Source organism: Dreissena polymorpha, chromosome 4 (genome assembly GCF_020536995.1).
Source record: "Dreissena polymorpha isolate Duluth1 chromosome 4, UMN_Dpol_1.0, whole genome shotgun sequence".
Classification (NCBI taxonomy): Eukaryota; Metazoa; Mollusca; class Bivalvia; order Myida; family Dreissenidae; genus Dreissena; species Dreissena polymorpha.
Window position 1 is genome coordinate 37,194,703 of NC_068358.1, and position 26,452 is coordinate 37,221,154.

Genomic DNA, 26,452 nt, shown 5'->3' on the forward strand with positions numbered 1-26,452 from the left:
GGTGATTTTATTTGATTTGTATTTTTTAATGTTAGGAAGGAAGTTATATCGTGTACTCTTTTATCATAGTGAATAAAAAAGTGGAAATAAATATTAGACAATGTTAGTGTTCAATTACTGCTCATACATGCTTATGATCGTAGAATAACAAATTACTTTTAAAATGCCTCACCTCTATAATCCATGCGGCTTTGGATTTTCCTCAGTCGTGTTTAACCAATATATGACAATATTTCGAGGGCTCAGATTGAACCCACCAGGATTTTGGGCAGGTTGCCTCTTTTACAAGATTATTAAGGCTGAAAAAAAGTGTCATCTTAGTTAAAGCAAGTCTTCGAACCGGTTTAAAAACTTCGTTTAAGCGATGTCTGACGTTTTATTTGTTTCCTCATTTTGGTTGCGTGTGTTCTTATTGGCGGGCTTACCGGTATACACAATCGATTCATGACACAAACTTCCGTTTTTGTTCTGCTGATGTTGTTTAATCTGCATTAGTTTGTACGATTGAGCGGTTCAATCCATAAAGTACATACAATTAATACCACCGCCTTATATGAAATAAGTTATGTTCCAATACATGTATAAAGACAACATTGGCCACTCATTAATAAGGTAATATACAAAACTGTACTTTACTGAGCAATATGTTTCACATTTTATTTCTCTATCATTACATTGATCATTTGAACTAATCCACAAAACCCAAATACACAGTGCTTGGGTATGTTAGTAAGTGCAAGTTAGTTTGCCAGTTGAGTAGTATAATTTATTCGGGCATGTGTTTTGCATGCCGAGGGTTGAAGTCGAACAGATTCCTACAATTTCTAGACAGCGTTAACTTTAAAGAACAGGCTATACTGGTAACTTAGGTGTCCGAATGAATACATTTTTTTAAATGAACAAAGGCATTCATAGTTATTTATTTCGTTTTGTCAGCAGAAATCTTCCGTTGTGTGTATTTGTTTTATTATGATTAATGTCTTCTAATTGAAAAAATATCATCTGAAATGAAGCTGTTTACTCGATTGTTTTAATGCGTTTTTAATGTAAGAGCCTTTGAAGTATGAACACAGAACTTTGAGATTCAAGTGTTGAGGTTGATTTTATCTCGAAAGTTTAAATTCAAAGTGAATGCCTATTCAGTGGCAGAAGCCCCAATTTAGTAGACGCCAAGTTCTGTTCAGCACGTGTTTGTTTTAACAACAATATAATTAAAACAATCTGGCGTACAAATGCAATTGGTTACGTTTTGTGATAACACTTGAAGGATATAATGGCGAATTGAAGTCAGGAAAATCCATTTCACAGGAACAATTGATTCCACGGGAGTAATGGTATTACGATATTTGGAAAGTGTCAATAGTTGTTTGGGATAATGTGAAATACATATTTGCTAGTTTCTGATGCTATTTTATGGTAAATACATTAACGAAGAATTAGCATTTTGACAATGTGTTAGGTTTTTTTTTGACAAATTCGTACCTGCTGTTATATGATGCACCATGTACAATTAAAACAAATACTGCTTGTGTGAACATATTTAACTTTAATCTGTTATTCTTTAACTTTAAAGAAGCGTATCTACTCAACAGAAATATTCACATAAATGAAGATACATTGTGTTGACGCACTCAATGAAAATAGCATCATTAATCACAAGAAGATGTTGCATCAAACGTTCACACTGGCTTTTGGTAACTGTTCTCTGCTAAATGACTGAAGAAAGGTGAGAGTTCGTTAAGGGCTTTCATAACCAAATTGTTACACTCAAGTGCAAACATATTCGCAAGTTGACTGGTTCAACAGATTGATATGGTTAAAGTTTATTGTGTTCTAAAGACATTACAAAGTTATATTTCAGGACGGATCCAAGCATATGTATCCTTTTTTTGGCATATAAATTGATAAAACTTTTTAATGTGCATCGTCGCATTTCTGAGAAGCTTTTGTAAAACTCATTTCTTGATTTATTGCAGTTCGAAAGAAAGTGTTGTGGTGTATCATGCGTTAGGAAGCACGGAAATACGGGCTGTGTAAATTATAATGGAAAAATAATAAAACGCTCATGTAATTCGAATAAGAGACAACAACAGTAATGAACAGAACGTTGATGTTTGGGACAGCAATTATGAAATGAGGGTTGCTGTATTATACTAGCACTTTTTAAACCCTCGAATATGAATTTTGATTGTGAGATTACTATTCTTTTAGAAAACATTCAAATCAAGGTGATAAGGAAGGTGAAAATTTAGGTGATATTTTTGTTTCCTGAACATTTCGTGAACGCACAAATCAAAAGTTAATGAAATCAACGCGTTGAGAAACAATTCATCAAACCGAAAATTGCAATGAATTAGGCAACTGACTTTATCCGACACTAAAAATAGCAGGACCATGTGTCTGAAGTTCTAATCTGGTTACAAAGAAGTTAGAGTATTGGATTAATATTAATTTTAATAAGTTAAATTAAAAAACATCATTTAAGTTGACAGGGTTCCATACAACAACCCATTCGCGATGAAGGCGGGCAATGTGGTACAAAATTTCTCGCTGTCCTTGTGTTCTCGGCTGTGTGATGTAACGTGCCCCGTGTCTTTGGCAGGGGACGCAGTGGTGGGCACTCTACACTTGGACGTTCTGCAACATTTTCCTCTAACATGTAAGTTGATTAACGAACTTCAGAGTTTACTATCTGATTATCTGGTATTAACAATCCATCGGATTTAATTCAATTGCCTCTATGTCCATGGTCGATGTCCCGATTTAATATAGTAGACCGCTGTGTTTAATCGTATTCGTGAAACAGTAAGCATTACGTGTTCTGATCGTGATTTATTCCATGTGGTACGATTTTTCCGTATATTTCATTATATTCCAAACGCAAGGGTTTTGTTTATTTTAGATTGATATTCGTAGTTTCCCGCTGATGTTAAGTACATCAATGCGGTCGGTTACACATTCGCATATGTTTCTGGTTTAGACGTGTCACCAATACTAAGTAGGCATACTAATTCCATAAACAAAAATCAGAATCAGAGGTATGGAAGGCGATTGGCCAATCCTCAAACACATTATATGACCGAACAGGGATCGAACCCGTACCAAACCCGCAATCCTAGGAATTCTATTCCAGCGTCGTACCAACTGAGCTTTTCTGCCCTGTAGTTAAGAAACTTTTCGGAATAAGATCTTTTTTTACAGATGGTAAAGGTCCCTATTAAATCTAATATTCGTAAATGGACAAACCAGAAACAATGGTCATTATTATTACATACGAGTATTTTTTTTATCTTCGACCTTCCTTAAGCAGCCTGGAGAAATGTTTTTGTTTTTTATTTTCTGCTATGTCTTTATAGTGTTCCTACGTACAAGTATATACCTTACAATCAAAACAAATGCAGCGTCGTTTGCATTTTCCCACGCAGCGAGGGATGGAAAAATAACAACTAGGTTTGCTTCCACGTGTGCATTTTGTAAAACCAGTGATTACAGCAAGATGTTAGAGTCTGCGACTCGTCAAGAGAGAGACATTTCTTGGAACAATGTATAGTCTGGTGTCTGTTCAAAATGGAACAGTGATTATAGCTACTAAGCATATTCTTAATGTGATATTATCCTTATAAAACCATTTCAGTTGGCCCGTTTGTAGTATTAGCCCTTGACACCGTGATATACCTTATTTAAAAGGCGAGAGCCGAATGTACCATTTGAATAAGAAACTAGCAAAATAGTATGATATCCTAGCATATATATGTTATTGAAGTATATGCATACAGAATTTAAACTGCAACTTTATGTAGCGTTAATAGCATTCTTAAACAGAGTAGTCCAACTTAAACTATAAATGTCAAATAAAACGCATGCATATCAATTGCAAGTATTATATGTATGTATTATTCGGAGAGAGTTGTTTGATCGTTTGTATCAACTAAAAGACTTAAACAGTATACATAGGCGATTAATATTGTTTTAGATGAACATGAGCAATTCAGCTGCATCAATATATTTACGAAATGATTAAATGAGTCGCGTTCTGAGAAAACTGGGCATAATGCTTGTACGTAAAGTGTTGTCCAAGATTAGCCTGTGCAGTCCGCACAAGCTAATCAGGGACGACACTTTCCGCTTCTATGGTATTTTTCGTTTCAAGGAAGCCTCTTCTACACGAAAATCCAGTCAAGGCGGAATGTTTCGTCCCTGATTTGCCTGTGCGGACTGTACAGGCTAATCTGGGACGACACTTTACGCACATGCATTATGTCCAGTTTTCTCAGAACTCGACTCAAATAATATTTCAACTATTATGGTACCAAAATAATTCGTCAGATGACTGTTACTAGTACCGATAGAAGAATGAACACATATACACGTATATTTCACACTTGTAAATAAAGTTAATACAGTTTACGTTTTTTGTGCCATAAAAAATGGTTATTAAACATTACACAATAATTGATTTACTAAATTCTATAGTTTCACCGAATGAACCATACTTATGTGGCGTCTCAAAGATGATAATTTTGAATTCCTTGTTTAGGAAGTAAACCATGGTAATTTTAGTTGTATTCATACATATTGCATGAGGGCATTATTTTCTTAAATACTTTCAAATTTCGTTCTTTTCTTTTCGTTGAACTATTTTAAAATGCAAAAATGAGATAAAAATAGCTTAATAACAGATACTTTTAACTGGTTGTTGGTGCTACAGGCAATGTGGTATTTCTTTTTTGATGGGGGATGGGGGCAACCTATTTATGCCTAGTGGACTCTCCCATCCTTCTAAATTGGATCAATGTATTTAGAAAATTAGGGATGTCTAGTATATTTATTTCTATATTTAGAACATTTCTTACAGAAATTCCTTTAAGCAAACAGCGCAGACCCTGATGAGACGCCGTTTCATGCGGCGTCTCATCTGGGTCTACGCTGTTTGCCAAGGCCTTTTTTCTAGACGCTAGGCATAAATGGGGTAAGCTCAACCCTTTTTAGTTTACAAGATTGCGTGACCTACAATACTAATATTATGTAACAAATGCATTTCAAGACGACAGAGTAAAATATTGTGTTAAAGTCAAGGTGAATACATAGCTTTAATGTATATGCAAAACAACGCATGCAATTGAAGCAATAAATATGAAACGATAATTGCTTCATGTACCCATGCTGACCCTGCCCTACATAGTTTTTTAAGTTATCTGTTTCTCATTTGTTGGACCGTAGAACATACGTGTTATATCCTCTTTGACATGCGAGCTGTTTCGGAACATATGAGATCAGCTGCGGTCTTAGACAGAGATGAATGGGTTACAGTACACAACATGTTTGCTATTCAACGATGCCATCAAATATATAGAAAACTCATATTCCACAAATTAACCAAAAAACAAAACATTTTTGTTGACTGACGCCCATCAATACCGAAATCGATTTATTTTAAACTACATTTACATAATTAAGCATTTTTAACCAATATTTGTCAAAAATGTGACGCCCTAACTTCTGACTTTCTGTAGGGCAGACGTTTATCACTGCCAATAAAATCTGTTATGTCGGTCTTTTTTATGGTAAGGCTTTATTTTATAAAGGTAATTTATTCTGTAAATTTTCTTCTTCATCAAGTATTGTTTTTATAATTGTATTGTATCAAACAACGAATTATTAAATTCTGCAAGCGGTTGTGTCGAGATGGTTTCTCGTAAAGTGTTCTACTGGTGATCTAGTATTCGAATTTATAGAAGCGTCATTGCATAACCATCATAGTTTCTTGTAAACTGGCTTCAAGACATGTCTTCAAGAAATTATCACTTGTGAATTCGCATAGTAAGCCTAGTGGTAAGTACAGACGTGGTGAGGTTTCTGGAATTATGATTCAGAAGATATAAACTAGGAATAGTTGATCTTGTTCATTTACAAATCAAACAATGGTTTAACGCTGATTGACATAACTTTATGGTACAGTAAGACTTTCGATGTCACTGAAACCAAAAAATGCAAGATAAATTATGTATCCATTTCCATATGTATTACTACGATACATCAAAGAAAATATATACGAGTCATGCTCTGAAAAAGGGGGTTTAATGCTTTTGAGTAAAGTGTCGTCCCAGATTAGCCTGTGCAGTCCGCCAAGGCTATAGGCAAAAATTCAGTTTCGGCGGAGAGTGCGGACTGCGAAGGCTAATGGACGGCACTTTTTGCACTTACATCAAACTTCCTTTTTTCAGAGCACGGCCCTTATATATAATGCGTTATCTATTTAAGGATCGTACCCTTTAAATAGAGGGTCACGCATGTCAGGTAAAATATCTTGAACGTGATCAGATGAGGTTCGGCTGTACAAAGAATACTTGAATGCAAAATTGATTATTGTTATACCACAAGTATTCGAAGGTAAAAAATAGCATACAGATAATGTGGATAGATGATATGAGTAAACAAAACAAAAAAGAAACAGGAACAAGAAAATATAGAAAAACACTATGGTATATACTATGAAGGATTTTTAAACAACTGGGAAGGAGCAGGAGAATAAATTATATATATTTTTTTACCTAAGACTGCATAATAGATAAATTTCGATACTTTACGGATACGTTTTATTTATTCTTTGTATGCATATGATGCGCTGTTTGTGATTTGTCCTACACGATTAACAAAACTAGGAAGCCAGACCGGTTATACGCGCTCAAGGCATCACAAGCATAGGCGGGCATGTGCCCCCCCCCCCCCCCCGAACATTCGCGCCATAGACAGTGGACCTCCTGATATGAAGCTATACATCGCACTATGTTTTAAAATTTGTAAACTCTTATCATGAAATCTTACAATTTACAAATCCATTAACCCGACAACAAACTTATCCATTTTTTATTTAGGTGGTTTGAACACACTTATCCCACTTTGAGGTCACATGCACACAATTATTTTTATGACCTAAACACTGGCTATTATTGTCAGACGGCCAGTTTTCGGGTGGGCATTCTTCCGCATATCTTTAACATATAGAATAGACAGATGTGCGGGAAGGTCGCGGATATTCACAGAATGAATATATTACCATTTTAATATTAACAGTTTTTTATCGGGCATAAATATCTGTCTTAAACGAAAAGCTAATTGTAACTTCCATAACAAGATTGCCGATATACAACACACACATTCAAGTCTCATTTTATGGAGGATAAACAAAACCTGCTGCCAAAATTAACAAGAAAACCAGCTTCTGCTATCTCATGCAAAGATACAATACAGAAGCTGCTATCAAGCGCTTCTAAATTGCCCCCAATTAGCCGGCAATGTTATGCCGATAAGTCTTGAAGGCTTCCGATTCTCGATAATGACATATTATAGGCATGCAGATCTCGTTGCCATGTCTTATCGCGTTTCGGTGAATGATAAGGACCCATTACCGTTTTATTGTCCGTTGAAAGGACGGGTTGAGCAACAAATGTCAGCAATCAATCTCGAACAGAATTGAGGAACTTTCCAATATCGACTTTAACTGCTTCAAAGATAAACCGGAACGATTATGATTCATTTTTTTTTATTTTAACGAGCGCACGTCTTCTGAATATGAACAATCAATAGTCTTAAGGTGAAAACATTTTATGGTAAGGGTTAAAGTATTTACAAATCAGTATAATGAGATATTTTTGTTTAAGGAGAAGCATTTCTCTTTATCTTCTATTCTTCATATATATCTCAATATAACAATCAAATCCCATTTAGTACGTAATGAAATCCGTGGTTATCAAACCATATTAACACATTTATGCCTAGTGGACTCTCCCATCCTTGTAAATTGGATCAATTTATTTCCAAAATTAGGGATGTCTAGTATATTTATTTCTATATTTAGAATATTTCTTACAGAAATTTCTTTAAACAAACAGCGCAGACCCTGATGAGACGCCGCATCATGTGGCGTCTCATCCGGGTCTACGCTGTTTGCCAAGGCCTTTTTCTAGACGCTAGGCATAAATGGTTTAAAATAGAAAATTAAAGTACGAAAAATTGACTTCAACCAGAAAAAAACAGGATATAATGCATTTGCGTAAAGCTTCGTTCCAGATTAGCCTTTGCAATCCACACAGGCTAATCAGTTACGACACTTCCGGCTAAACTGAATTTTCACTTATAAGAGACTTTATTTAAAAAATTAAATAAACGCGGAAAGTGTTGTCCACGATAAGCCTTTGCGGACTGCACAGGCTAATTTGGAGCAACACTTTAAGCACATGCATAAAGCCCCGTTTTCACTGAGCGAGGGTCATATGTACTCTACTGGTTGCAGGTATAGCGATCACGGTGAAAGGGCGTGGCTATGTGCACTGGACGGACCAGCAGCTGCGAGGCCCGGGTCAGCCGCGGTTCAAGGACACACACCACCATACCGCCAGCGAGGACTACTTCGAACGCACCCTCGTGCTGTGTGGGGACAGTGAGTATTGCAGTATAAGCGGAACATGTTTGATATTTAAAGGGACAGTCAACCACGACGACGAAGAAAAGAAAAGTTGTAAAATACCGTATGTTCTTACAATTATTAGTTTATATTGATTAAAATATCACGACTGGTAAATAACATTACTTTAAAAAAGTTGTTGAGCGTTCATATTTTCTGTATATTTGGTAATAAATTTTACTGGGTATGTCTACCAGGTAACTACTACCAGTTAACTATAAATAACGCGAGTAGATTGATCATCATCGACACGTGGTAAACCCAGAAATGCACAATGTGCATGCGTAGTGAAGTGTATATATTTTATATATAAAATGATCAATCTACTTTCGTTATTTATAGTGTGTAAATCGTTATGTCACCTATTTTCGCGATGTACTTTGGATTTTACATCGCAAAATTGTATTACCGAATATACTGAAAATATGAACTTTTTTCAAGTAATGTAATATACCAGTCGTGATATTTTGATCAATATAAACTAACATTTGTAAAAAAATACGGTATTTTAGAACTTTTCATTTTTCGTCATTCGTGGTTGACAGTCCCTTTAATGCAAGAACTGCAATTAATTTGTATTATTCATAAATAAGTGATGGTTGCTTGGAAATCATGGAATGATACTTAAATGTTGTTTTCGAATATAACTGACCAGTGTCCTTAAGCTACTATCAGAAATATGTCGAATATTGTGTGTTGTAAGCATATAAAGTTTATCATGTCATGCAATGTTCCTTAAAACGAATTAACAAGAAAATTGTATTTTTAACATGTCTGAACTTGATGACAACATTTACTGCTTTAATATGAAAGTCTATATCACCGTCTGATAAATGGTGCAAACGAGTTGCGTGCGAGTAATCGTGGAAAAAAACTTGTATCGTTTAGTGTTTTATATAACTGTATTTTAAATTTTAAAAATATTAAAAACACTTATTCTAAAATTTAAACTGTGTTTTAAATGAAAAGACCCAATATTACACAATTAAAATGTTAAATATGCTTGAAATGTTAAACTATTATCAAAAGCATTTATATATAAATTGAGCGTTGTATTGAAAAAAAAGCAACAGCAATAACCCCCCGTTCTCACATAGCTGCGACTTTATGACGATCATCCCGATCAAGCCACGATCAAAAAAAGAATCGAGGCCGATCGGAGTCTGAATCGAGCAATCTTTATTTCAACCGTTCTACGATGCCCCTACGTCAAACGCTTAATGCGTTTACTGCCGCGACATTCAAGATCATACTACGGCGCAACGCAGAGCTTTTACTACGATCATGAAGATCTATCTCTCCACGATGCTCCCACGCTGTCTGTACGATTACGGCGCTCTACTACGCTCTTTTTACGACTTTACACCTATTCTTGTTGGCCACGATCCCGCTACGCTTGTTTTGAGCATGTTCAAAATAAGCGTGGCGAGAGCCTAGAGCTCTCCGATCATGAAGACTCTACCACGATCATACTGCGTTTATGAAGACTCCACTACGTTTCTCCTGCGATTTGTCACGATCGGCCACGTTTGCGGCCACGCTTTGATCGTAGTAGAAGCGGCGTCTGTGTGTGAACGGGGGGTAAGATACATTTAAAGGACACAGTTTTTTGTACGAAATATTTCCCGTTTCGGGGATGAGAAAATACGTTATTACACAACATATATCCTCTGTATTGCATTACAGCGGCTAATATCGGCACAGAGGAGCGCTGTGTGTTGCCGGCCGGCCGCTACTCCTACCCATTCCAGTGTCAACTTCCGGCTCGTCTTCCTTGCTCCTTCGAGGGCGAATATGGCAATGTCCGGTACTGGGTGAAGGCGACAATAGAAAAAGGGAGGAAAATCCTGCACAAGACGAAAGTCCCCTTTAACGTATTGTCGCCCCTTGATTTAAACGTTGTTCCGGATTCCAATGTAAGTCTCGTGTGCAAAATTTGGTCATCACCACTAACAATATACATATTGAATTTAAATGTAATCACATTCATATGTTAGCCTAGCTTAAAAGTATAGCACGCAAGCATTTACATGGAACATGCGAAATCTAGTATCATACATTTATGTCATTCCTGCTAGTTGTTGTTCGTGAACGTGCAAATGACAACATAACAGTAAGTAACTTGGATATTCTTGCACATATTAAACCGATTCCACTAAACTAATGTATGCATAATACTGGTTCCATAAAATTTTCGTGCATAAGCTTCAGCGCCATTTTATTGACGACTTATACAAAATGTTCAGTGTATAGCTCGCCAATGGTGAAATGACACGCTTCAATAATTGCGCCCTATATTTAAACTCAGTTCTATATGGGTTAATATTTTCCGAGAAAATTGACAATATATACATGCAATTTCTTATGATGTTCTTTTATCAAGTTTACTAGAAAAGTTTTTAACATTAAACGGATTGTCCAGTTACTATAAAAGAGAAAGGTTTCAAATGAAAGCATGGTCTAAATTTACATTACAGGTGCACGTCCAAGAGTCCACCGAGAAATCCCTATGTTGCTGGTGTTGTCTCTCTGGAGAAATCAGTGTCTCGCTCTCCATTCCAAAACGAGGTTTCGTACCGGGCGAACCAATCAGATTTCAGGCCGACATTTCAAATTTTTCATCTCGTCGAATGAACTGCTGTTCGGTAGAACTCAAAATGGTACATACATTTGTAATTCAAGGTGTTAACTATGAAACTTACTTATCTATTATCTTTTTTAAAGACGGATTCCAACATTTTGTCACGTATATTTCCACCCTAACTGTTGCACTAACACGATTTTAAATGATACACAACAAAACGAAGCATCGTGGATAAAAATGTATGATTTTAGCTTGGTTGTGTTAAACGTCAGTGGCTTATCGTAGTGGTTTTTATTCCGTTTCTAAGCAAACCAGTAATCATTCAAACGATTCTCACTGGGTGTGGATAAATGCACACTAACGGAATCCCGATGACTAGTGAAGCCGTATCCATTATACCTCTCTTGTTTTTGTTATAGGTCATTTTTTGTTATAAAGTAATTTATTACGTTTATTAAATAAATATAAAACTAAACTGTGTTGTGTTGTTTTATTTTTTAACCAGTATCTTTATATTTGGTTAATTTAAAAAGTAAGTCACGAGTATTCTATGGGAATATAAATTTAGTCAGTTGTTTATTCGATTTAGTCGTTAGAGTCGTTTTACTCTAGGTAAAGATAAGTTCACCTAATCCATACAGTTGCACGTTAATAATTTGACTAATACTCAGATCACTCCTCCATTTTCCCGTGCACAAATAGGTTCAATGTCGATCTCGTTCATCGAATGATTGCTATAGTCATTCGATGCTTTACTTTCAAAGATTCTACATCTTTGATATATGTTGATAATGATTTTTAATATCATTAATAAATATATATTTCAGCCAAATTGAGTTTTCTTTAACGATAGAACCCACAAAATAACCATCCGGTAACATTTTAGTCATGCAATACTACGTTGTACAAGGCGCTAAATTCGCAAGAACATTATTGTCCACATGAAGTAAAGTTGCTCTCGACGAGAACTACTACATTTGGTAGGGCTTCTAATGTGAAGTGATCTATTTACTGCTAACCAATCGCTCGGAATACTATAGAAACGCTTTTGCAGACGACGTTGTTCCGGACGGACCTGGATTGTCGCAGCACCACTCAGCAGGTCTGCAAGGTGAAGCGGAAGCAGAAGATTGGGCGGGGTGAGGAGGTCACGTGGTTCTGCGAGGACCTCGTGGTCCCGCCCCTACCGCCCAGCTGTCTGATTGGTTGCAGCATCATCAGCATTAAGTACACATTGGAGGTATAGTATACACGTGTGTGTTATGTTTGCTTAAGGAGACTGATAACATGTTCACAGCCGTTAATCACGCGCGCCAACTCTTTTTTGAGATGCGTTAATAAATGAGCCAATGCTACTTGGTGGCGGTCAGGCCCGGATGTTTTGAAATTTAACGGATAATTTTACAGAATTACTACATGTTTTTGAACATATTTTGCATTATTTGTTAAAAAAATTGGCCAATGTAGTGCGATTCACCGATTATAAATTCATCCAAAGATGTACAGAAACATACAACTTCAACCCATTTGGAAAGCTGAGGACCTTTATAAATTGTGGCATGGAAGAATTCGTAAAAGCAGATCGATGTATTTTGCCTGTGTGACGAGCAAATTTCCAACCAATTAAATCGCTCATTACATCAAACGATTGCTTTGAGCCTTTATACAATTTTAAGTCGTGCACAAAAACATCGGCTTCTAGCCGATTTAATAGATAAATTTGCATTTTTCAAAAAGAGATGGAGTCAATGCCAAGGAGGTGGCGCTCCGATTAGAAGGTGGCACCAATGCACATTTATAGCTTTTTTTAAGTGAAATATTTTATGTCATGGTTACTATTATGTTTATAGGATTAACATTATTTTTTGTAAATTGACTACTTCAGCACATTTGAGCCGCGTGTGTTTTTAATTAGAAAAAGTAGTTTTCTTATAATGTCTTTATGGATTTAAACGTTCGTCTTTGTAAGATAAGAACATTTAACATGTATTATACCAAAAGGTTAAATGAACACGACCGAGCTATCTTCTTTTTTTTTGGAGTTGATACTGGAAAAAAATATATATGAGCCTAATTAAGATTCGTTGACCTTGGCCTTTTAGAAAATTAAGCATTTGGATTAAGGGACACAAATCATTATTTCAAGAAGTATTATCTTACATTTATTTCGTGAATTATCATGCTGTATACAAATAGTGCTGTCGATGAATTATCTTGATAATGTTGAATATAAAGTTATTGGTTTTATTTAGTACTACACAATTTTGGTATATACCATTCAAAGGGAGTTTGGAAAAATGCAAAATTATCTACTACGTCGGCAAGAAGCCAATATTTTTGTGCCTGCAGCATCTAATGTATGTTGTACGCAATCGTTTGATGCCGTTAGCGATTTAATTGGGTGGAAATTTTCTCGTCACACAGGAAAAACTCATTAAAATGCTTTTTAAAACTCCACCATACCACCACTTAAAGAGGTTCTCAAGTTTTTTAATGGGTTGAGAATATATGTTTCTGTACATTTTTGGATGAATTTATAGTCGCTGAATCGCACATTATTGCCCGATTTAAAAAATAATGCGAAATTTGTTGAAAAAATACACATAAAACCAAATCACCCTGAACAAATATTCATGAAATTTCAAAACATCCGGGCGTGAGGCCCAACTGGGAAGTTGCATTGGCTCATTCATGAATGCATCTCAAAAAAGAGGTGGCGCGCGTGATTAACGGCCGTGGTCGTAGTATATTCTTTGCAATCATGTTTCTAATACAATACAATGAAATTGCGAATAAATAATAATACTTATAATGTGGTTTGAGCAGATTTAATGAGTTATTAATACATCACCATATGCATGTTTAATAGTTGAATTATCGCATTATGGTAAATTAAAAAAGAAACTTCAGAACTATCCAGAACAAACGCGACTGTTAAGTTTAAACGTGTGTGCTGTCTGTCCAGCTTCGTGTTGATCCAGTGGGCCCAGCCTTTGACGTGAGTCTTCCCATCGAGGTCATCATCGGGACAATCCCTCACAAAATCCACCGCATTGAGCCCCACTACGCTAACGCTGCTGTACAGAAGGCGGGACCTTTAAACGGCAGCGCGCATGCACACAGACCGCAAGCTCAAGTTTCGCCCCTTGCACAGGTTCAGCCAATAGGGGTCCCTGTACTACCATCGCAGGACGGCCATATGGTGTTGTTAAATCAGACCTTGGCGCAACGGTCTCAATCAGGGGCATCGGGGTCGGATAGGGGCTCCGATAGGGGTCAGGGTCAAAATAGACCCCCGTCCCGGGCCTCGAATGCCCCGTCCACCACGTCATCGACGTCCGTCCAATCAAAACGAAGTAAGTATTTCATTCTTAACCATAAAATAGCTTAACACAAATATGATAATAATAATATAAATATAAGCACGATGCGTATACGAGTAATACATGTTTTGCTACTGGCGTTTTGTGCATGCGTGTTTATGATTTAGCTTTTAAATAAATAAAAACTTATCGAAACTGTAATTAATGAAAGAGACTCGTTCGCAGTTCACCAACATGAAAATGTAAATAAAAATGTCATAAATTCAAAAAAAAATTGTATGTCATATAAGTATTCAGACACGCAAAATAACCCACTTGAATAGGAAAGCTATTAAAAATGTAAACGTTAGTTTATTAAAAGTGATATTATGAGCATGTTTCACTGTTGAATTGAGCTGAAAAGAATTAACAGGTCAAAAGAGTTAGTTAAAATGTGGTTACTGACCAATGTTCTACAACTCATCTTGCTACCAGTTGTTTATAAAAATATATTTTATATTAAATATTTCACATGACTCACCCAGTCCTCTAAGCCGAAATGATCCGTAAAACAAAATTGTGTCTTTGTGTCGTATGAACGAATCTGCACTAAAACTATATTTAGGCTAACATCGTACATGCATGATCAGTTGTCAAACGAAAGTACGGTTGATATTCAAATGCATTATTTTTCTCTTTCCGGGATATTGTTTTAGTATGTTGATGCTGCATTAACAAATATAAGTGTATATGAAGTGAAACACCAAAAATAAACAACGGTTGCGATAGACACCTATAAACTGTTAGATGCCCATAATATCACTTTAATAGTCAACAATCGAAATGGGATTAAAGTGCTTCATCCATAAGTTGGCAAAGCATTTGTTACGACATAGAATTTAGATCCGAATTCAGATATTTCGTTGTGAAGTGATTGTGCCTAAGCTTTTGTTTCTAGAAGTCCTGGGCTGAACCGCAGGCATTGCACAATTTTATTTTATTGTTTCTTTGTTATGAAACTTATACAATTTCTTCCGAATACTAAGTTGTGTTAAAATGTTTTCTTCATCACTACGAAGGTCTTTATGTAAGAAATAAATATGTTTGATGTTGCTTGATTTCAGTATCTGTGATTTTTGTCGAGTCCATAAGCAAAGGCTTTCGACGACCCGTTACGGATGAACATGACAGCCGCGATGTGAAGTATGCGCCTGTGTATCCGTACTACAAATGGAGATAGTGTACAGCGGATTGCGTAAAACTGGGGAATGACATTCAACACACTTCTGTAGTTTCTGAGAAGGGCACCGGTTCTTTGTGTTACAGCAGTGTATCATGAAATGCAACTAGTTGGGTGTCTTGTATGTTACGGTCATCGATGGTAATTGATGTGTACGATAAGTATAGTATTGTTTATGCATAACATTTATCTTGTTCAAATGCTATACTTTTGAATCTCTGTACAATCGACTATTAAAATCTCAGATCTACTATAGTTTAAATAGACTCACATGTATATCTGGCCTACTTTTGATTTTAATAGAGCGGCAACTTCCAGCAGATATTGTAAGTTGACGGATGTCTACTTAGCTCACAAAAATGATAATAGCAGTGTTCAACTGAACGCGATATTGCTAAACAGTGTGTTGAAGTTTTGAATCAATATCTAGTTAAATAATAGATATTTACCTCAGGGTCTCGAAACACACTGCGAATTCATTTCACGTATTCTTTCGAACTCGGTTAATTTGTCTATTTTGACACATTTCTACAAAAAGCTGTATAGAATTGTTTTAACAATAACGAATTTCAAACTTCTAAAAACTATTTGTTACGATAGACTACTGGCTTGTGAACTCGTATCTTAATTGAAACTCATCATTTCTTCTGATCATGAGTTATTCGACCACATAATGTGATACAAAAACATAATTTCTTAAATTAATTAATATGTATCCATATTATTTCAAGCTCAATGTCACCATTCTCTCTAGCCATGGCACACTTTCCGCCCATTCTCTCTAGCCATGGCACACTTTCCGCTGGTGATTTGATCCAGTGCTTTAAAGAATGTCAAACAATCTTCCCGTTTTTGAGAATATGTCAAAAGACATTCACAAGCCTATTCTCACTTTAAAAGTTTTATTATTAACTAGTTTCCTCTATGAAGTAATACAAACAAACACAAACAGGCGAATATTAATGAAACACTGACTGAAGATGCAACTTAAAGCAGTTGTGACTAAATATTAATCAAATGAGGTATTTAAAAGAAATTTGGTTTAAGATTTATAAAACAAAGAAAACACTAGTATTGACTGCTTAAAATCCATTTCTGTTCGTGCCATACTAATCATAAGGAGATACATACGCTGGTTTTTATTATCATAAAGACATAATTTACAAAAAGGAAAGTGAGCCAAAGATGTTGGAAAAACATGTATGCTCTCCAATAAGCATGGTTATAGACTTTTTATATATCGCACGGAAGTGACTGACCGATCGACTGCCGTGCAAACCAATATACACCGCTTCTTCCAATGGGGAAAGACGTTGCCAACATGCTTTTGTAGCAATACTATATAAGCGAGGGATTTCTGAACTCGAACATAACCATGTAAGGAAAGAGTTTTTCTTGCAATCAAACAAAGTGAACTTTACCTTTCGAGCTTTTTTTTTCTTTAAAAAAAATTAATACATACCTACACTTTTTCCGAATATATATGCCATAAATGAATATAGAATACATATATAGAAATTAGAAATTACATCAAATTCAACATATGTCAATCCCAACTAAAATCAAGTCTACTTCTACCTTAAAATTAACAAGAACTAAAATCAAGACGGTTTTGTTCTTCAAAATAACGGAAAAAATAGTTTTGCTTGTAAAAAAGCAAATACATGGATATTTTATATCATAGTTAATATAACAATCTCATATTGTTCCTTCGAAAACATTCTGCCTTGGTTATATACAATACAAATGGATCAAAAGTTCAAAATGTCCAACTATTAGTCAGCATAAGACAATAAAGTCACATTTTTTTCTCAATGAAAATTAAAATTTTATATAAGTGCTGTTAATATTTTTATAATAAAAACTATTTGTTTCAAGATACAGCTTTTTAATAGACAATGATGACATGCGCTACCGTAGAAAACCGCCATATACCGTTCAATGAATAGACAATATGTGTATTCGTATAGATTCCATTCTTAGCAATTTTGGAGACTGGCTTAGATCCTAGCGAGCATCCACCGAAATTTTGATGGGTTTCTCAGGCCGCAGGAACGCTTCGCTTGTTACGAGCTTCAATGGCACCTTTTGAGGATAAATAATGTCATGTCAACAAACATAGCATTATACAAATATAACTAGCAATCATTACAGGTATGATTTTTAGACTACACGCTACGAACAATAAATAAACGTCTTCCACTGTTAAAATATCTCCGACATACTTTTTTAAACCAATGAGTTTTTGGTACATATCCGCGGCTAATCTTCATATTTCGCGAATGCAACATCTGTTTGAATCGGTGTTTGAATCGGTTGTTGCTATAAGAAAACCGTGAGTTCTTGAAATTTACTACACATGTTTTGTAAACAAAAACAATTAGTATTTGAAGCAAGGCTTTAACAGTATTGCACGGTTTCTAAGTAAGTCAGTCAGTCTATCAGCATTAAATGTTACAAATATACGGAGCGAACTCCACATATCTGTGCAAGAAGCATTTCTAATCCCAATTGATCCACACATTCCTGGGATTCTAGTACGTACTATTCACCATAACTTACCAAGAGAATTGGTGTGTATAACGTTAGTTACATAGCTTTAGTTGAGCTAAGGGTAATTTACCTCTGTTTCCTCGGTCGCCACAAACTTGACCTTCCGCACACAATTAACCAAGGCAATCTTTGCTTCCAGCAAGGCAAGTCTCATGCCGATGCAGTTCCGAGGTCCTTGGCCGAAGGGCATGAACGCAAACGGGTCACGAGACCATTTTGCATCCGGTGCAAACCTAGAGTATGACCATTATAATGAAAGTTTACTATTCAACCGGGCTTAACGGCCATGTGAATACTGTGGGAGTTTAATGACATAGGTTGATGGCAACACGCATTATAAATGCTTAATTTCTACTAATTAAGTGCGTCGCATAAAAACATGCATGAATATTATAGTCTGCGCAATATAAGGATTGAATTTTTTGCTAACCAGAGTTCTATAACATGATATTACATATAAGCATAAAATATACTATTAAGACGCACATGTAACGGCAAAGAAGGTACATCCGCCTTGTAAACATGTGCTGCTATTGCCAAACTCCCTTGAAATATTATTTTGACCCCTAAGTCTGATATTGATATTTTTTTCTCTATTGATGAAATAAACTTAAGCCGCGTTCTGTGGAATGGCTTTTTATTCATGTGCGTAAATTGTCGTCCCAGATAAGCCTTTGCAGTCCACACAGGCTAATCAGGGACTACACTTTCCGCCTTAATTAGATTTTTGCTAAGAAGAGACTTTCTTTAAACAGATAATATCATAAAAGCGGAGAGTGTCGTCACTGAAAGCATGTGCGGACAGCACAGGCTATCTTGGAAGATACTTTACGCACATACATTAAACCCCCTTTTCACAGAGTACAACTCAATTTTTTTTTCACTCTATTGATATATGAATTGTCATTTGCGTGTTAAACTAATTGTTACGCTTTGCGCTAGAATAATAAGCAAAGGGCGATACTTTGATACACATTAAAGAAACAGTCTTGGTTTTTGAACCACGCAATGCTGCCTAAATTTTTTAATTATTTTATCAAGTTTCATTTGAATCTCTTAATAATGGTTAGTTATGATATGCATAATACAATTATACCTCATAATGCGGCTGTGCGCAGTTAAAATATAAAAAAAATTCAATACAGTGTAATTTTATCTTTGTAGCTTCATTGTAGAGGAATTTAATAGGTCATGGAAGATTATCAAAAAGCAATTACTTAATTACTCCGTTAAAGATGAAGACAGGTAATGGTGCGTCTACTCTTCCTCTCATAGCCCTTTATTAATATATAAACATTCATTTTAAAAGGATTTAATCGTTTGCGGGTTATGCTTTAGAAAGTTAAAGAATATAATTGTGTTTTGCTCACACAAAAAGCAAAAGACAATAACTAAAAGCGTTATATAAATGATTGTATTCCTTTTATTTGCACATTCTTCAACGTTTTTAATCAATTTATGAAGTGTGTTGTGAATCCCTTTAATTCTTAAGAGTTCAGACTTGGTAAATGAACAATTACTATGGGGCAATAACACCGTTAACACAGAAAAGAGAGCTTTGGTCAATGCACTCTTCATGTTCTTTTATAACATGAAGGTTAGTGAAAATCTGTCAGTACTTATGTTGTACTTAAGAAACGGAATATCACAAATAAGCGTTTGAAATAACTCAAAGTATACTAATAAGGGAGCTGTGGTTATTGTACGCTGGGTTTCCTCTGAATCTCCAATAGCAATCTAATCTACAGTCTCAGTTTAATTTGATACTATGCATGCAATACTAAAGAAGTTATGGTCTTCTCGTGAAAATTTGAGTAAAGGGTACTAACCGTATAAATCATGAAGAGAGATGAAAGGATCTCTTGTTCTTAAACTCCCTAAAAAGCATGATTTCATTATACAAACTTTCATTGGAATTCCTTGAGTACGTCATGCTCCGCACAAGACGCCAGTGGGGCGAACGGAAGAATGGAAAACGGAAGATGTGATTGATATATGAATTCCTTAGGGGATAATCAATATATGCCCTCTCAATAGAAGCCATTTGATACTTTATGCTTGTGATGAAATGGAGCAAAAATATAATCAGGGGCCATCCTCTGTGAAAAGGGGGTTTAATGCATGTGCGCAAAGTGTCATATCACAGATTAGCCTGTGTAGTCCGCAGTTTTACAGAGCACGGTTGTAAATTAAAATTATATTATTTAAACTAGGAACATTGCATTACATGATTGCAAAAGAAAGCAAAGTGAATTAACTAAAAAATACTGCAGCATTACGTAAGGCTTTGTACAAACCAATTCCTTTCAGGCTCCTCAATCAATACACGAAGTATTATTGTAATCACTTCAGTATGATTGCCATACGAAACATAAAGCTGTAAGCAATTGCCATACGAAACATAAAGCTGTAAGCACTGAAGATGTTAATACCTTCCATTCTTCCTGAGTCATGTTCCAAATAAAGAGTGACAGAATGACGGAAAGAAGAGCGGACGATATTATAAATATATTCCGTTCGGGTGCATAATACACGACATTTTCAGGCATTGGTTTTACATGGAAACTAATAAATGTAATATATTTGTGTACAGTACCTCTCGGGAATGAACTTTTCAGGCTCAGGATAGTTGTTCTCATCGTGGTGGATCATGTAGATGTTGAAGCTGATCGCTGTGTTTCTCGGGAACCAGTAGCCGTCAATCTGGACATCGCGATGTTCCGATGTAGCTCGATTCATTCTGTAACAACATCATAATGGAATACATTCGCATCTTGAAAATATTCAACATAAGACTATATCTATATATATTGTGTAAGAAATTAAATGAAAGTTGCCACTGGCAATGTTAAATCTGAGGCCGACCAATAAGTTTTTTTTTCAAATTACATCCAAAATAATTAGAATATGTAGGTGGACTAATCTTTGTTTTACTGTACTAAAGCTATTTTCAACCTTAATAATTATGTTCGAATGCAGACATTTTCCAAAGTTCTATGCAACATATGTTCCAGACATGATAGAGAGATTTGCGATTAGTATTAATGGCGATTGAATGTAAAAACAATGATAAAAAATTCGGAATATAAACGTATGTGAAGATTCATGAAAATCGCGTTGGTAGTGGACACTTCTTTTCTTTACGCGTTGTGAAGAATTACGCTTAAAGCGTGTCTATAATATCTTATTCTTTTTGTAAAAACAGATACAATACGAATGATTGTTAAACTGGAATAGTTGTTCGAAAAAGTATTATCCGAAAATATTCCAAAAAAAACTGTTTTATTCCATTTAAGAAAATTGAGCTGTATAGCAGAAGAAAAAAAACTTTATGTAACGAAGACATGTACACAGTAAAGAAACCCCTATGTATTGTGCACCTTTGGTCATACGACTCAAAGACTCTTTTTTGTTCTGCAACAAATACGAGTTAAATTGTTTCAGTATAGCCTAACTGTATGTACATGTTCAACGTAAATACGGTACGGAAACTATTATAATATCACATGTACAAGCAATGGGTCGGCGCCGTAAAAATAGAGGAAGTCAGTTTCATATGGATTGTTCGTATGTTAATAAATGTACAGCGTCATATCAGTTGAACGTACATCGTGCTTGTTTATCCTAATAATGAGTTACATACTTGTGCTGAATATAATGCATGGGCAGTTTTGCCCAGATAAGGATACAGTTTACCTTGCATAATAGGATCATTAAGTACACTTAATGGGGTTGTTTACAAAAATAATGACAATAAAATAATTATCAGTATGCTTAATAAATTTGCCATATTGTTGTAAACAGTAGGAAAATCTCATTCACCTTAACCAAGTACCAACACACAAGTTGCAATATCAAACGCTTGTTGTTCATCTGAAATGAAGTGACCTACAGTGTCAACGCCTTTGATAAACTCTAAGGCAACATATATGTGTTTTAATACAGGAACTCTACAAAGAATCGATATGTAATGAAGTTTGTTCCTCGGATTCATACACAAAAGCATGCACCACATCGTATATGTTTGCACTGCCTGGTTTGCGTTTGGGCGGGTATAGAGCCGAATAGGGCGACCTGTTATGGTCTGTCAAAAGACTTAAAAAATACCTCTTGTGTATTGGCTGCCAATAATTTTACACTACCGTTTCTTCTGTCGCTAAACTCATCTTATTCTTAGAACTGAATAGCATTTTCTGCACTTGATCGTTGTATGAACTGTCGGGGAAATAACGCATACTTTCGATAAACGCATACGTTTGAATATTTGTCTGAAAATGATGGCATGTCATTTAATACTTGTAGAATTTATTTAAATGTAGCTATTGTAAAAAACAAAAAGTCATCCGTTTCTTGGATAAAACGTGCTCCGCTTCTAGGACGGAAAATCTTTCGTGTGGAACAAACATAGCATGTGGCTGGGACATGATTTAGTGGCCAGGGCCCGAATCACCAACCTGTTTTGATATTTCAGGGCCAGCTCTTATCAATGATCGACCTACAATAAAGTTACGACTAAAATTTTATCTCACAACAGGTACACATTAATGAGAGAAAAAAGAAGTGAATAGAATTGCACAAAGTGCTCATTGCGACTCATTGTGGTCAATCTTTTCCCGGCGTTGGTCGCTATACGTCGTACGGTGTCAACTTTTAGCTCTTTACCACGCTAGAGGCCACATTTTTCATCCGATCTTGATGAAACATAGTAGGATTATTATCTTGTCAATATCAAGACCGAGTTCGAATCAGAGTCAGCAAGTCAAATTTAAGAAAAACACTGTTAACACTCCGGAGGTCACATCTATGACTAAATCTTGATAAAACTTAGTCAGAATGTTTATCTTGACAATATTAAGGCCAAGTTTGAATCTTGGTCACGTGCGTCTTAAAACAACTTCATCTTTTAAAATCTTAGAAAAAAACGTATTACCACTCCAAATGACTCAACCTTGACAAAATATGGTCGGAATTTTTATCTTGATAATATCTTGATAATATCAAGGTCGTGTTTGAATATTGGTCACATGTCGTTAAAACTGGGTTACCAGGTAAAGTCTCGAACAATTCGTGTACCTTACACTCAGGTGAGCGCTTTAGGGCAAACAGGGCCCTCTTGCTTGTAAGCATTCTTTTCAGCGAGATTAATTATTATCAAAAGCAACAGTATCGCAGTACATATTGATTTCTCAAATATTTGCAGACACTTATGGACAAAGCTCGATAATAGAACCGGCAAGTCGCCAAAAGCCCATGAGCTCAAGCTATCGACCAATTCTCGTGTTTCCGGTGGCTAAGATTGATGCCCCAGATATAGTTTTAAAATTACATTACACAATTTATTATATGCATAAACAGAGTAAACGCAAATTAGACAAGCAGAGTAATTAATTCAAGTTGCACGTATTGTCTTGTTGCTTCCCTTTTACAATTGGTTGCTTGCCATGAATAAGGTTTCTCTCCAACTGATGTACAACAAACAGCTGGAGTTTCACTTTTTATTTGAACACTACACCAAATTGATGTGTTCTATGTGGATGTAGTAGTTCATATCCCCGTACTTATCACAAATGTTGTCGTATTTCCAGTCTTTAGGGGCTCTAAGCGGTAGAGTCACTTCTTACTGTGTTATGGGGTTCCTGGCAATTGGTCATTTGGCATAAATAAAGGACATCGCGCTATAATACGGTATATCTCCTGATGATGCAGCTGAAGTTTCACTTTGTTTATATTTGAAGTGTTCGTCACTTTGGAACAAAGGGGTCCATTCGAATGTGCTTATGTAAACTATAAGATTATTCTATAACTCTTCTTTGTACGCACAATGTCCAAGTAAACGGAAGAGGTGCCAGTAAGCAGAATTATTCCTGGGGACTATTTGTAGCGAAGCCTTGTAAAGACTCCATGCCCGTGACACCTGGTTCTCTAGCTCTAGGCAGTGTCCAATCATGTTTAGTGTTGTATCTATGTGGCCTTGAATCTTAAGCACATTTTCGACTGCGGTGCTTCTCATAGAATCTCTTTCAGACTTGTAGTACTCAATCAGTTTTTCAAATGCTTTGCTCTTTTTGTCATGATGAGCTAACTGCCTCGCTGTCAAGTATTGAAGGTAGTACAGGAATGGTTTTGAGTCTGTCACTGCATAATCCATCCACTGTGTCAGTCCTTTGTGCGTGTTGCGTTCTCTCTGGTCAAGGTCTGTCACTGACCTATACATTTCACAAACGAGGTGATTTGGGACGCAATTGACCTCTTCACGCAAGAATTCTACATCCATAATGACGTTGCCTGCATACCGCATTAATGTTTCTGTTGGTGTGCAAGCGTCTTGCACTGGAGCAAGATCTATTTGCATCTTGCATGGAGTTCTCTTGATGGAAATTTGAACCATTTCTGTTTTTATAATGCTCTCAGTTTGGGTGAGCAATGCATCTGCTGTGTCGAACTGTTTAGTACATACGAGCATTGATGCATATTTTAAGAAATTAGATATATGATTTGAGACCAGAGACACTTCAAACATGTCAATAATGTTTTCTGTGATTTTTGTGTTGTTTTTTATACAATCAGATGCTTCGATTGTGGCTAAAACGGAAATAATATTTTGGTATGCAAATCTTAGTTCAATGCTGTATTCTGGATTATGCTCAGCGGTACTTTTCATGTTTCTGGTGCACGTCCTAAGGAAAGATTTGAAGTCTCTCTGTGGATCTTCGTTCGGAGTTTCAAAAACTGCATGTAAAACGCTATCATCTCGGACCGCTTGAAAAGTCTGTAGAAGTACGGTATTCAGGGTCATTGGTAAGACATTTTCCATCAAAATTGTAATAGTATGCGAACGGTTTTCCTCTCGTGATGGGAGCCCGATATAACGGCTGGATAACCTGGCTCCCACGTTGTCCATGCGTAGTCGATACAGACACTGCAGGTCTGTGTTTATCATGCTATTGAGTTCTTCAATCAAAATTTTGAATTCATGGCATTTTATTTTACCTGCAAACAAGTTCACACACGCTATCGTGTAATGTGGGCACATTCGACGTTGGAGGAATCGCCTAAGCATCGTCAGACAATATAGTACACAGTTTAAGAGATTGTCTTCCCTCCATTTGTTTTCCGGAAGCTGTTCGACGGCGAACAAAAGCGCTGTTTTCATATGAAATGTGCTTACTCGATCACCAACTGTTGATTTAAGAAATTCTTTTCTGATCATTTTCGTTAGAATGTATGCTTTCATTTGAACTTGGTTTAGATCAAACATGAGTATGCGCTCAATCAGGTTTGTTGACATTCTCCACTGAACGGGTAGAAGGGAAATAGCATTAGAAGACAACTGGACATTGACGTTACCAACCCTATCAGACGAATCGTAGCTTACTGTGTTGCCGATGCTTCCTGGTGGAACTAGAAACACTCCACACTTTCTTGCATTGCCTAATGTTGCATCTGTTGGCCAGTGGCCTGGTCTTGGTCTTGTAAACAATACGCGGCAGTCCTCGGGTAGCGTTGGGCACCGTATGCCATTAACGCTGTCCTGCATTTCCAGTGAGGTTATAGCAGGTCCATGTTGCTGTACGTCGAATGTCCATTTTTCGCAAGCTTTGGTCAACTTGCCGATGATGTAATTGTTTGTTAACAATGCTCGGTTTTGTTGGTCGAATGTGACCTGATCCCGAAATCGTGCATTGTCTACGTCATTTAGGTCTCCTTTGCATATTGGAACGGGCGTCCTTTCCTGTATAGGTAATATAAATTGTAAGCTACAGCACTGCTGAAAGGGCCCTAATGTCTTTAAAACTAGAAAATTGACGTTTTCAGGCTGCCACTCAGATAACCTCACGCAAGCAATCTTTTTAACAGAGTAAATCAACCCATCAATGTCCGACTCCATACCAAGCGTAGTAGAACCTTCGCTCTGGCTTCCAAAGATATACTTTTTGGTATGAGATGGCTTTGTAAGTATGGATTCGATATTTTCCAGCAGAAGATGAACATGTCTTCTGTACCTAACCATTTCCTCAGTCACTCCTATGTCTTCCATAATACTGTTCAGTTTTCTATCAAGCGGCGTTTTATTTTCTCTTTCCATGTATATTATTTAAATCACCAAACACATCAGATATAATAAGCCAGAGTATTACGCACTGATAACTTCTGCTGCTTAGTAAGTATATGTAGCCATAATCGATGTCCCAATTCCGTTATTTTGCTTCCGAGTCAAAATGTTGATTTTGTCATTAAAACTGAATTTCTTAAGCATTCTGTATTCATTAATTCATATAACGATTTAAAATCCCAACGTTCCATATATG

At 36.1% G+C, this 26,452-nt stretch overlaps 2 protein-coding genes across 9 annotated transcripts in view; one reads left to right on the forward strand and one right to left on the reverse strand.

Annotated features, from left to right (window-relative positions):
• Positions 1-15,840, forward strand: part of LOC127879903 (arrestin domain-containing protein 3-like) — a 35,549-nt gene extending 19,709 nt beyond the window's left edge. For 2 of the 5 annotated variants that reach the window (XM_052427010.1, XM_052427009.1), the window contains exons 2-7: positions 8,294-8,440; positions 10,151-10,380; positions 10,942-11,124; positions 12,103-12,288; positions 14,014-14,404; positions 15,475-15,840. In XM_052427010.1, coding sequence (XP_052282970.1) covers positions 8,294-8,440; positions 10,151-10,380; positions 10,942-11,124; positions 12,103-12,288; positions 14,014-14,404; positions 15,475-15,590 — 1,253 coding nt within the window. In that variant the 3' untranslated portion in view covers positions 15,591-15,840. Of the gene's footprint in view, positions 1-1,253; positions 1,727-1,787; positions 2,660-8,293; positions 8,441-10,150; positions 10,381-10,941; positions 11,125-12,102; positions 12,289-14,013; positions 14,405-15,474 lie in introns of those variants that run through there. The other 3 variants (XM_052427007.1, XM_052427008.1, XM_052427006.1) reach the window with 3 other exon arrangements.
• Positions 15,841-16,475: 635 nt separating this feature from the next.
• The window catches only part of LOC127879902 (cytochrome P450 3A31-like), a 43,868-nt gene continuing 33,891 nt past the window's right edge, over positions 16,476-26,452 (reverse strand). For 3 of the 4 annotated variants that reach the window (XM_052427002.1, XM_052427005.1, XM_052427001.1), the window contains 3 exons: positions 20,740-20,883; positions 18,214-18,376; positions 16,476-17,675 (listed from right to left, as the gene is read on the reverse strand). In XM_052427002.1, the coding sequence (XP_052282962.1) occupies positions 17,598-17,675; positions 18,214-18,376; positions 20,740-20,883 (385 nt within the window). In that variant the 3' untranslated portion in view covers positions 16,476-17,597. Of the gene's footprint in view, positions 17,676-18,213; positions 18,377-20,739; positions 20,884-23,624; positions 25,876-26,452 lie in introns of those variants that run through there. The other variant, XM_052427003.1, reaches the window with a different exon arrangement.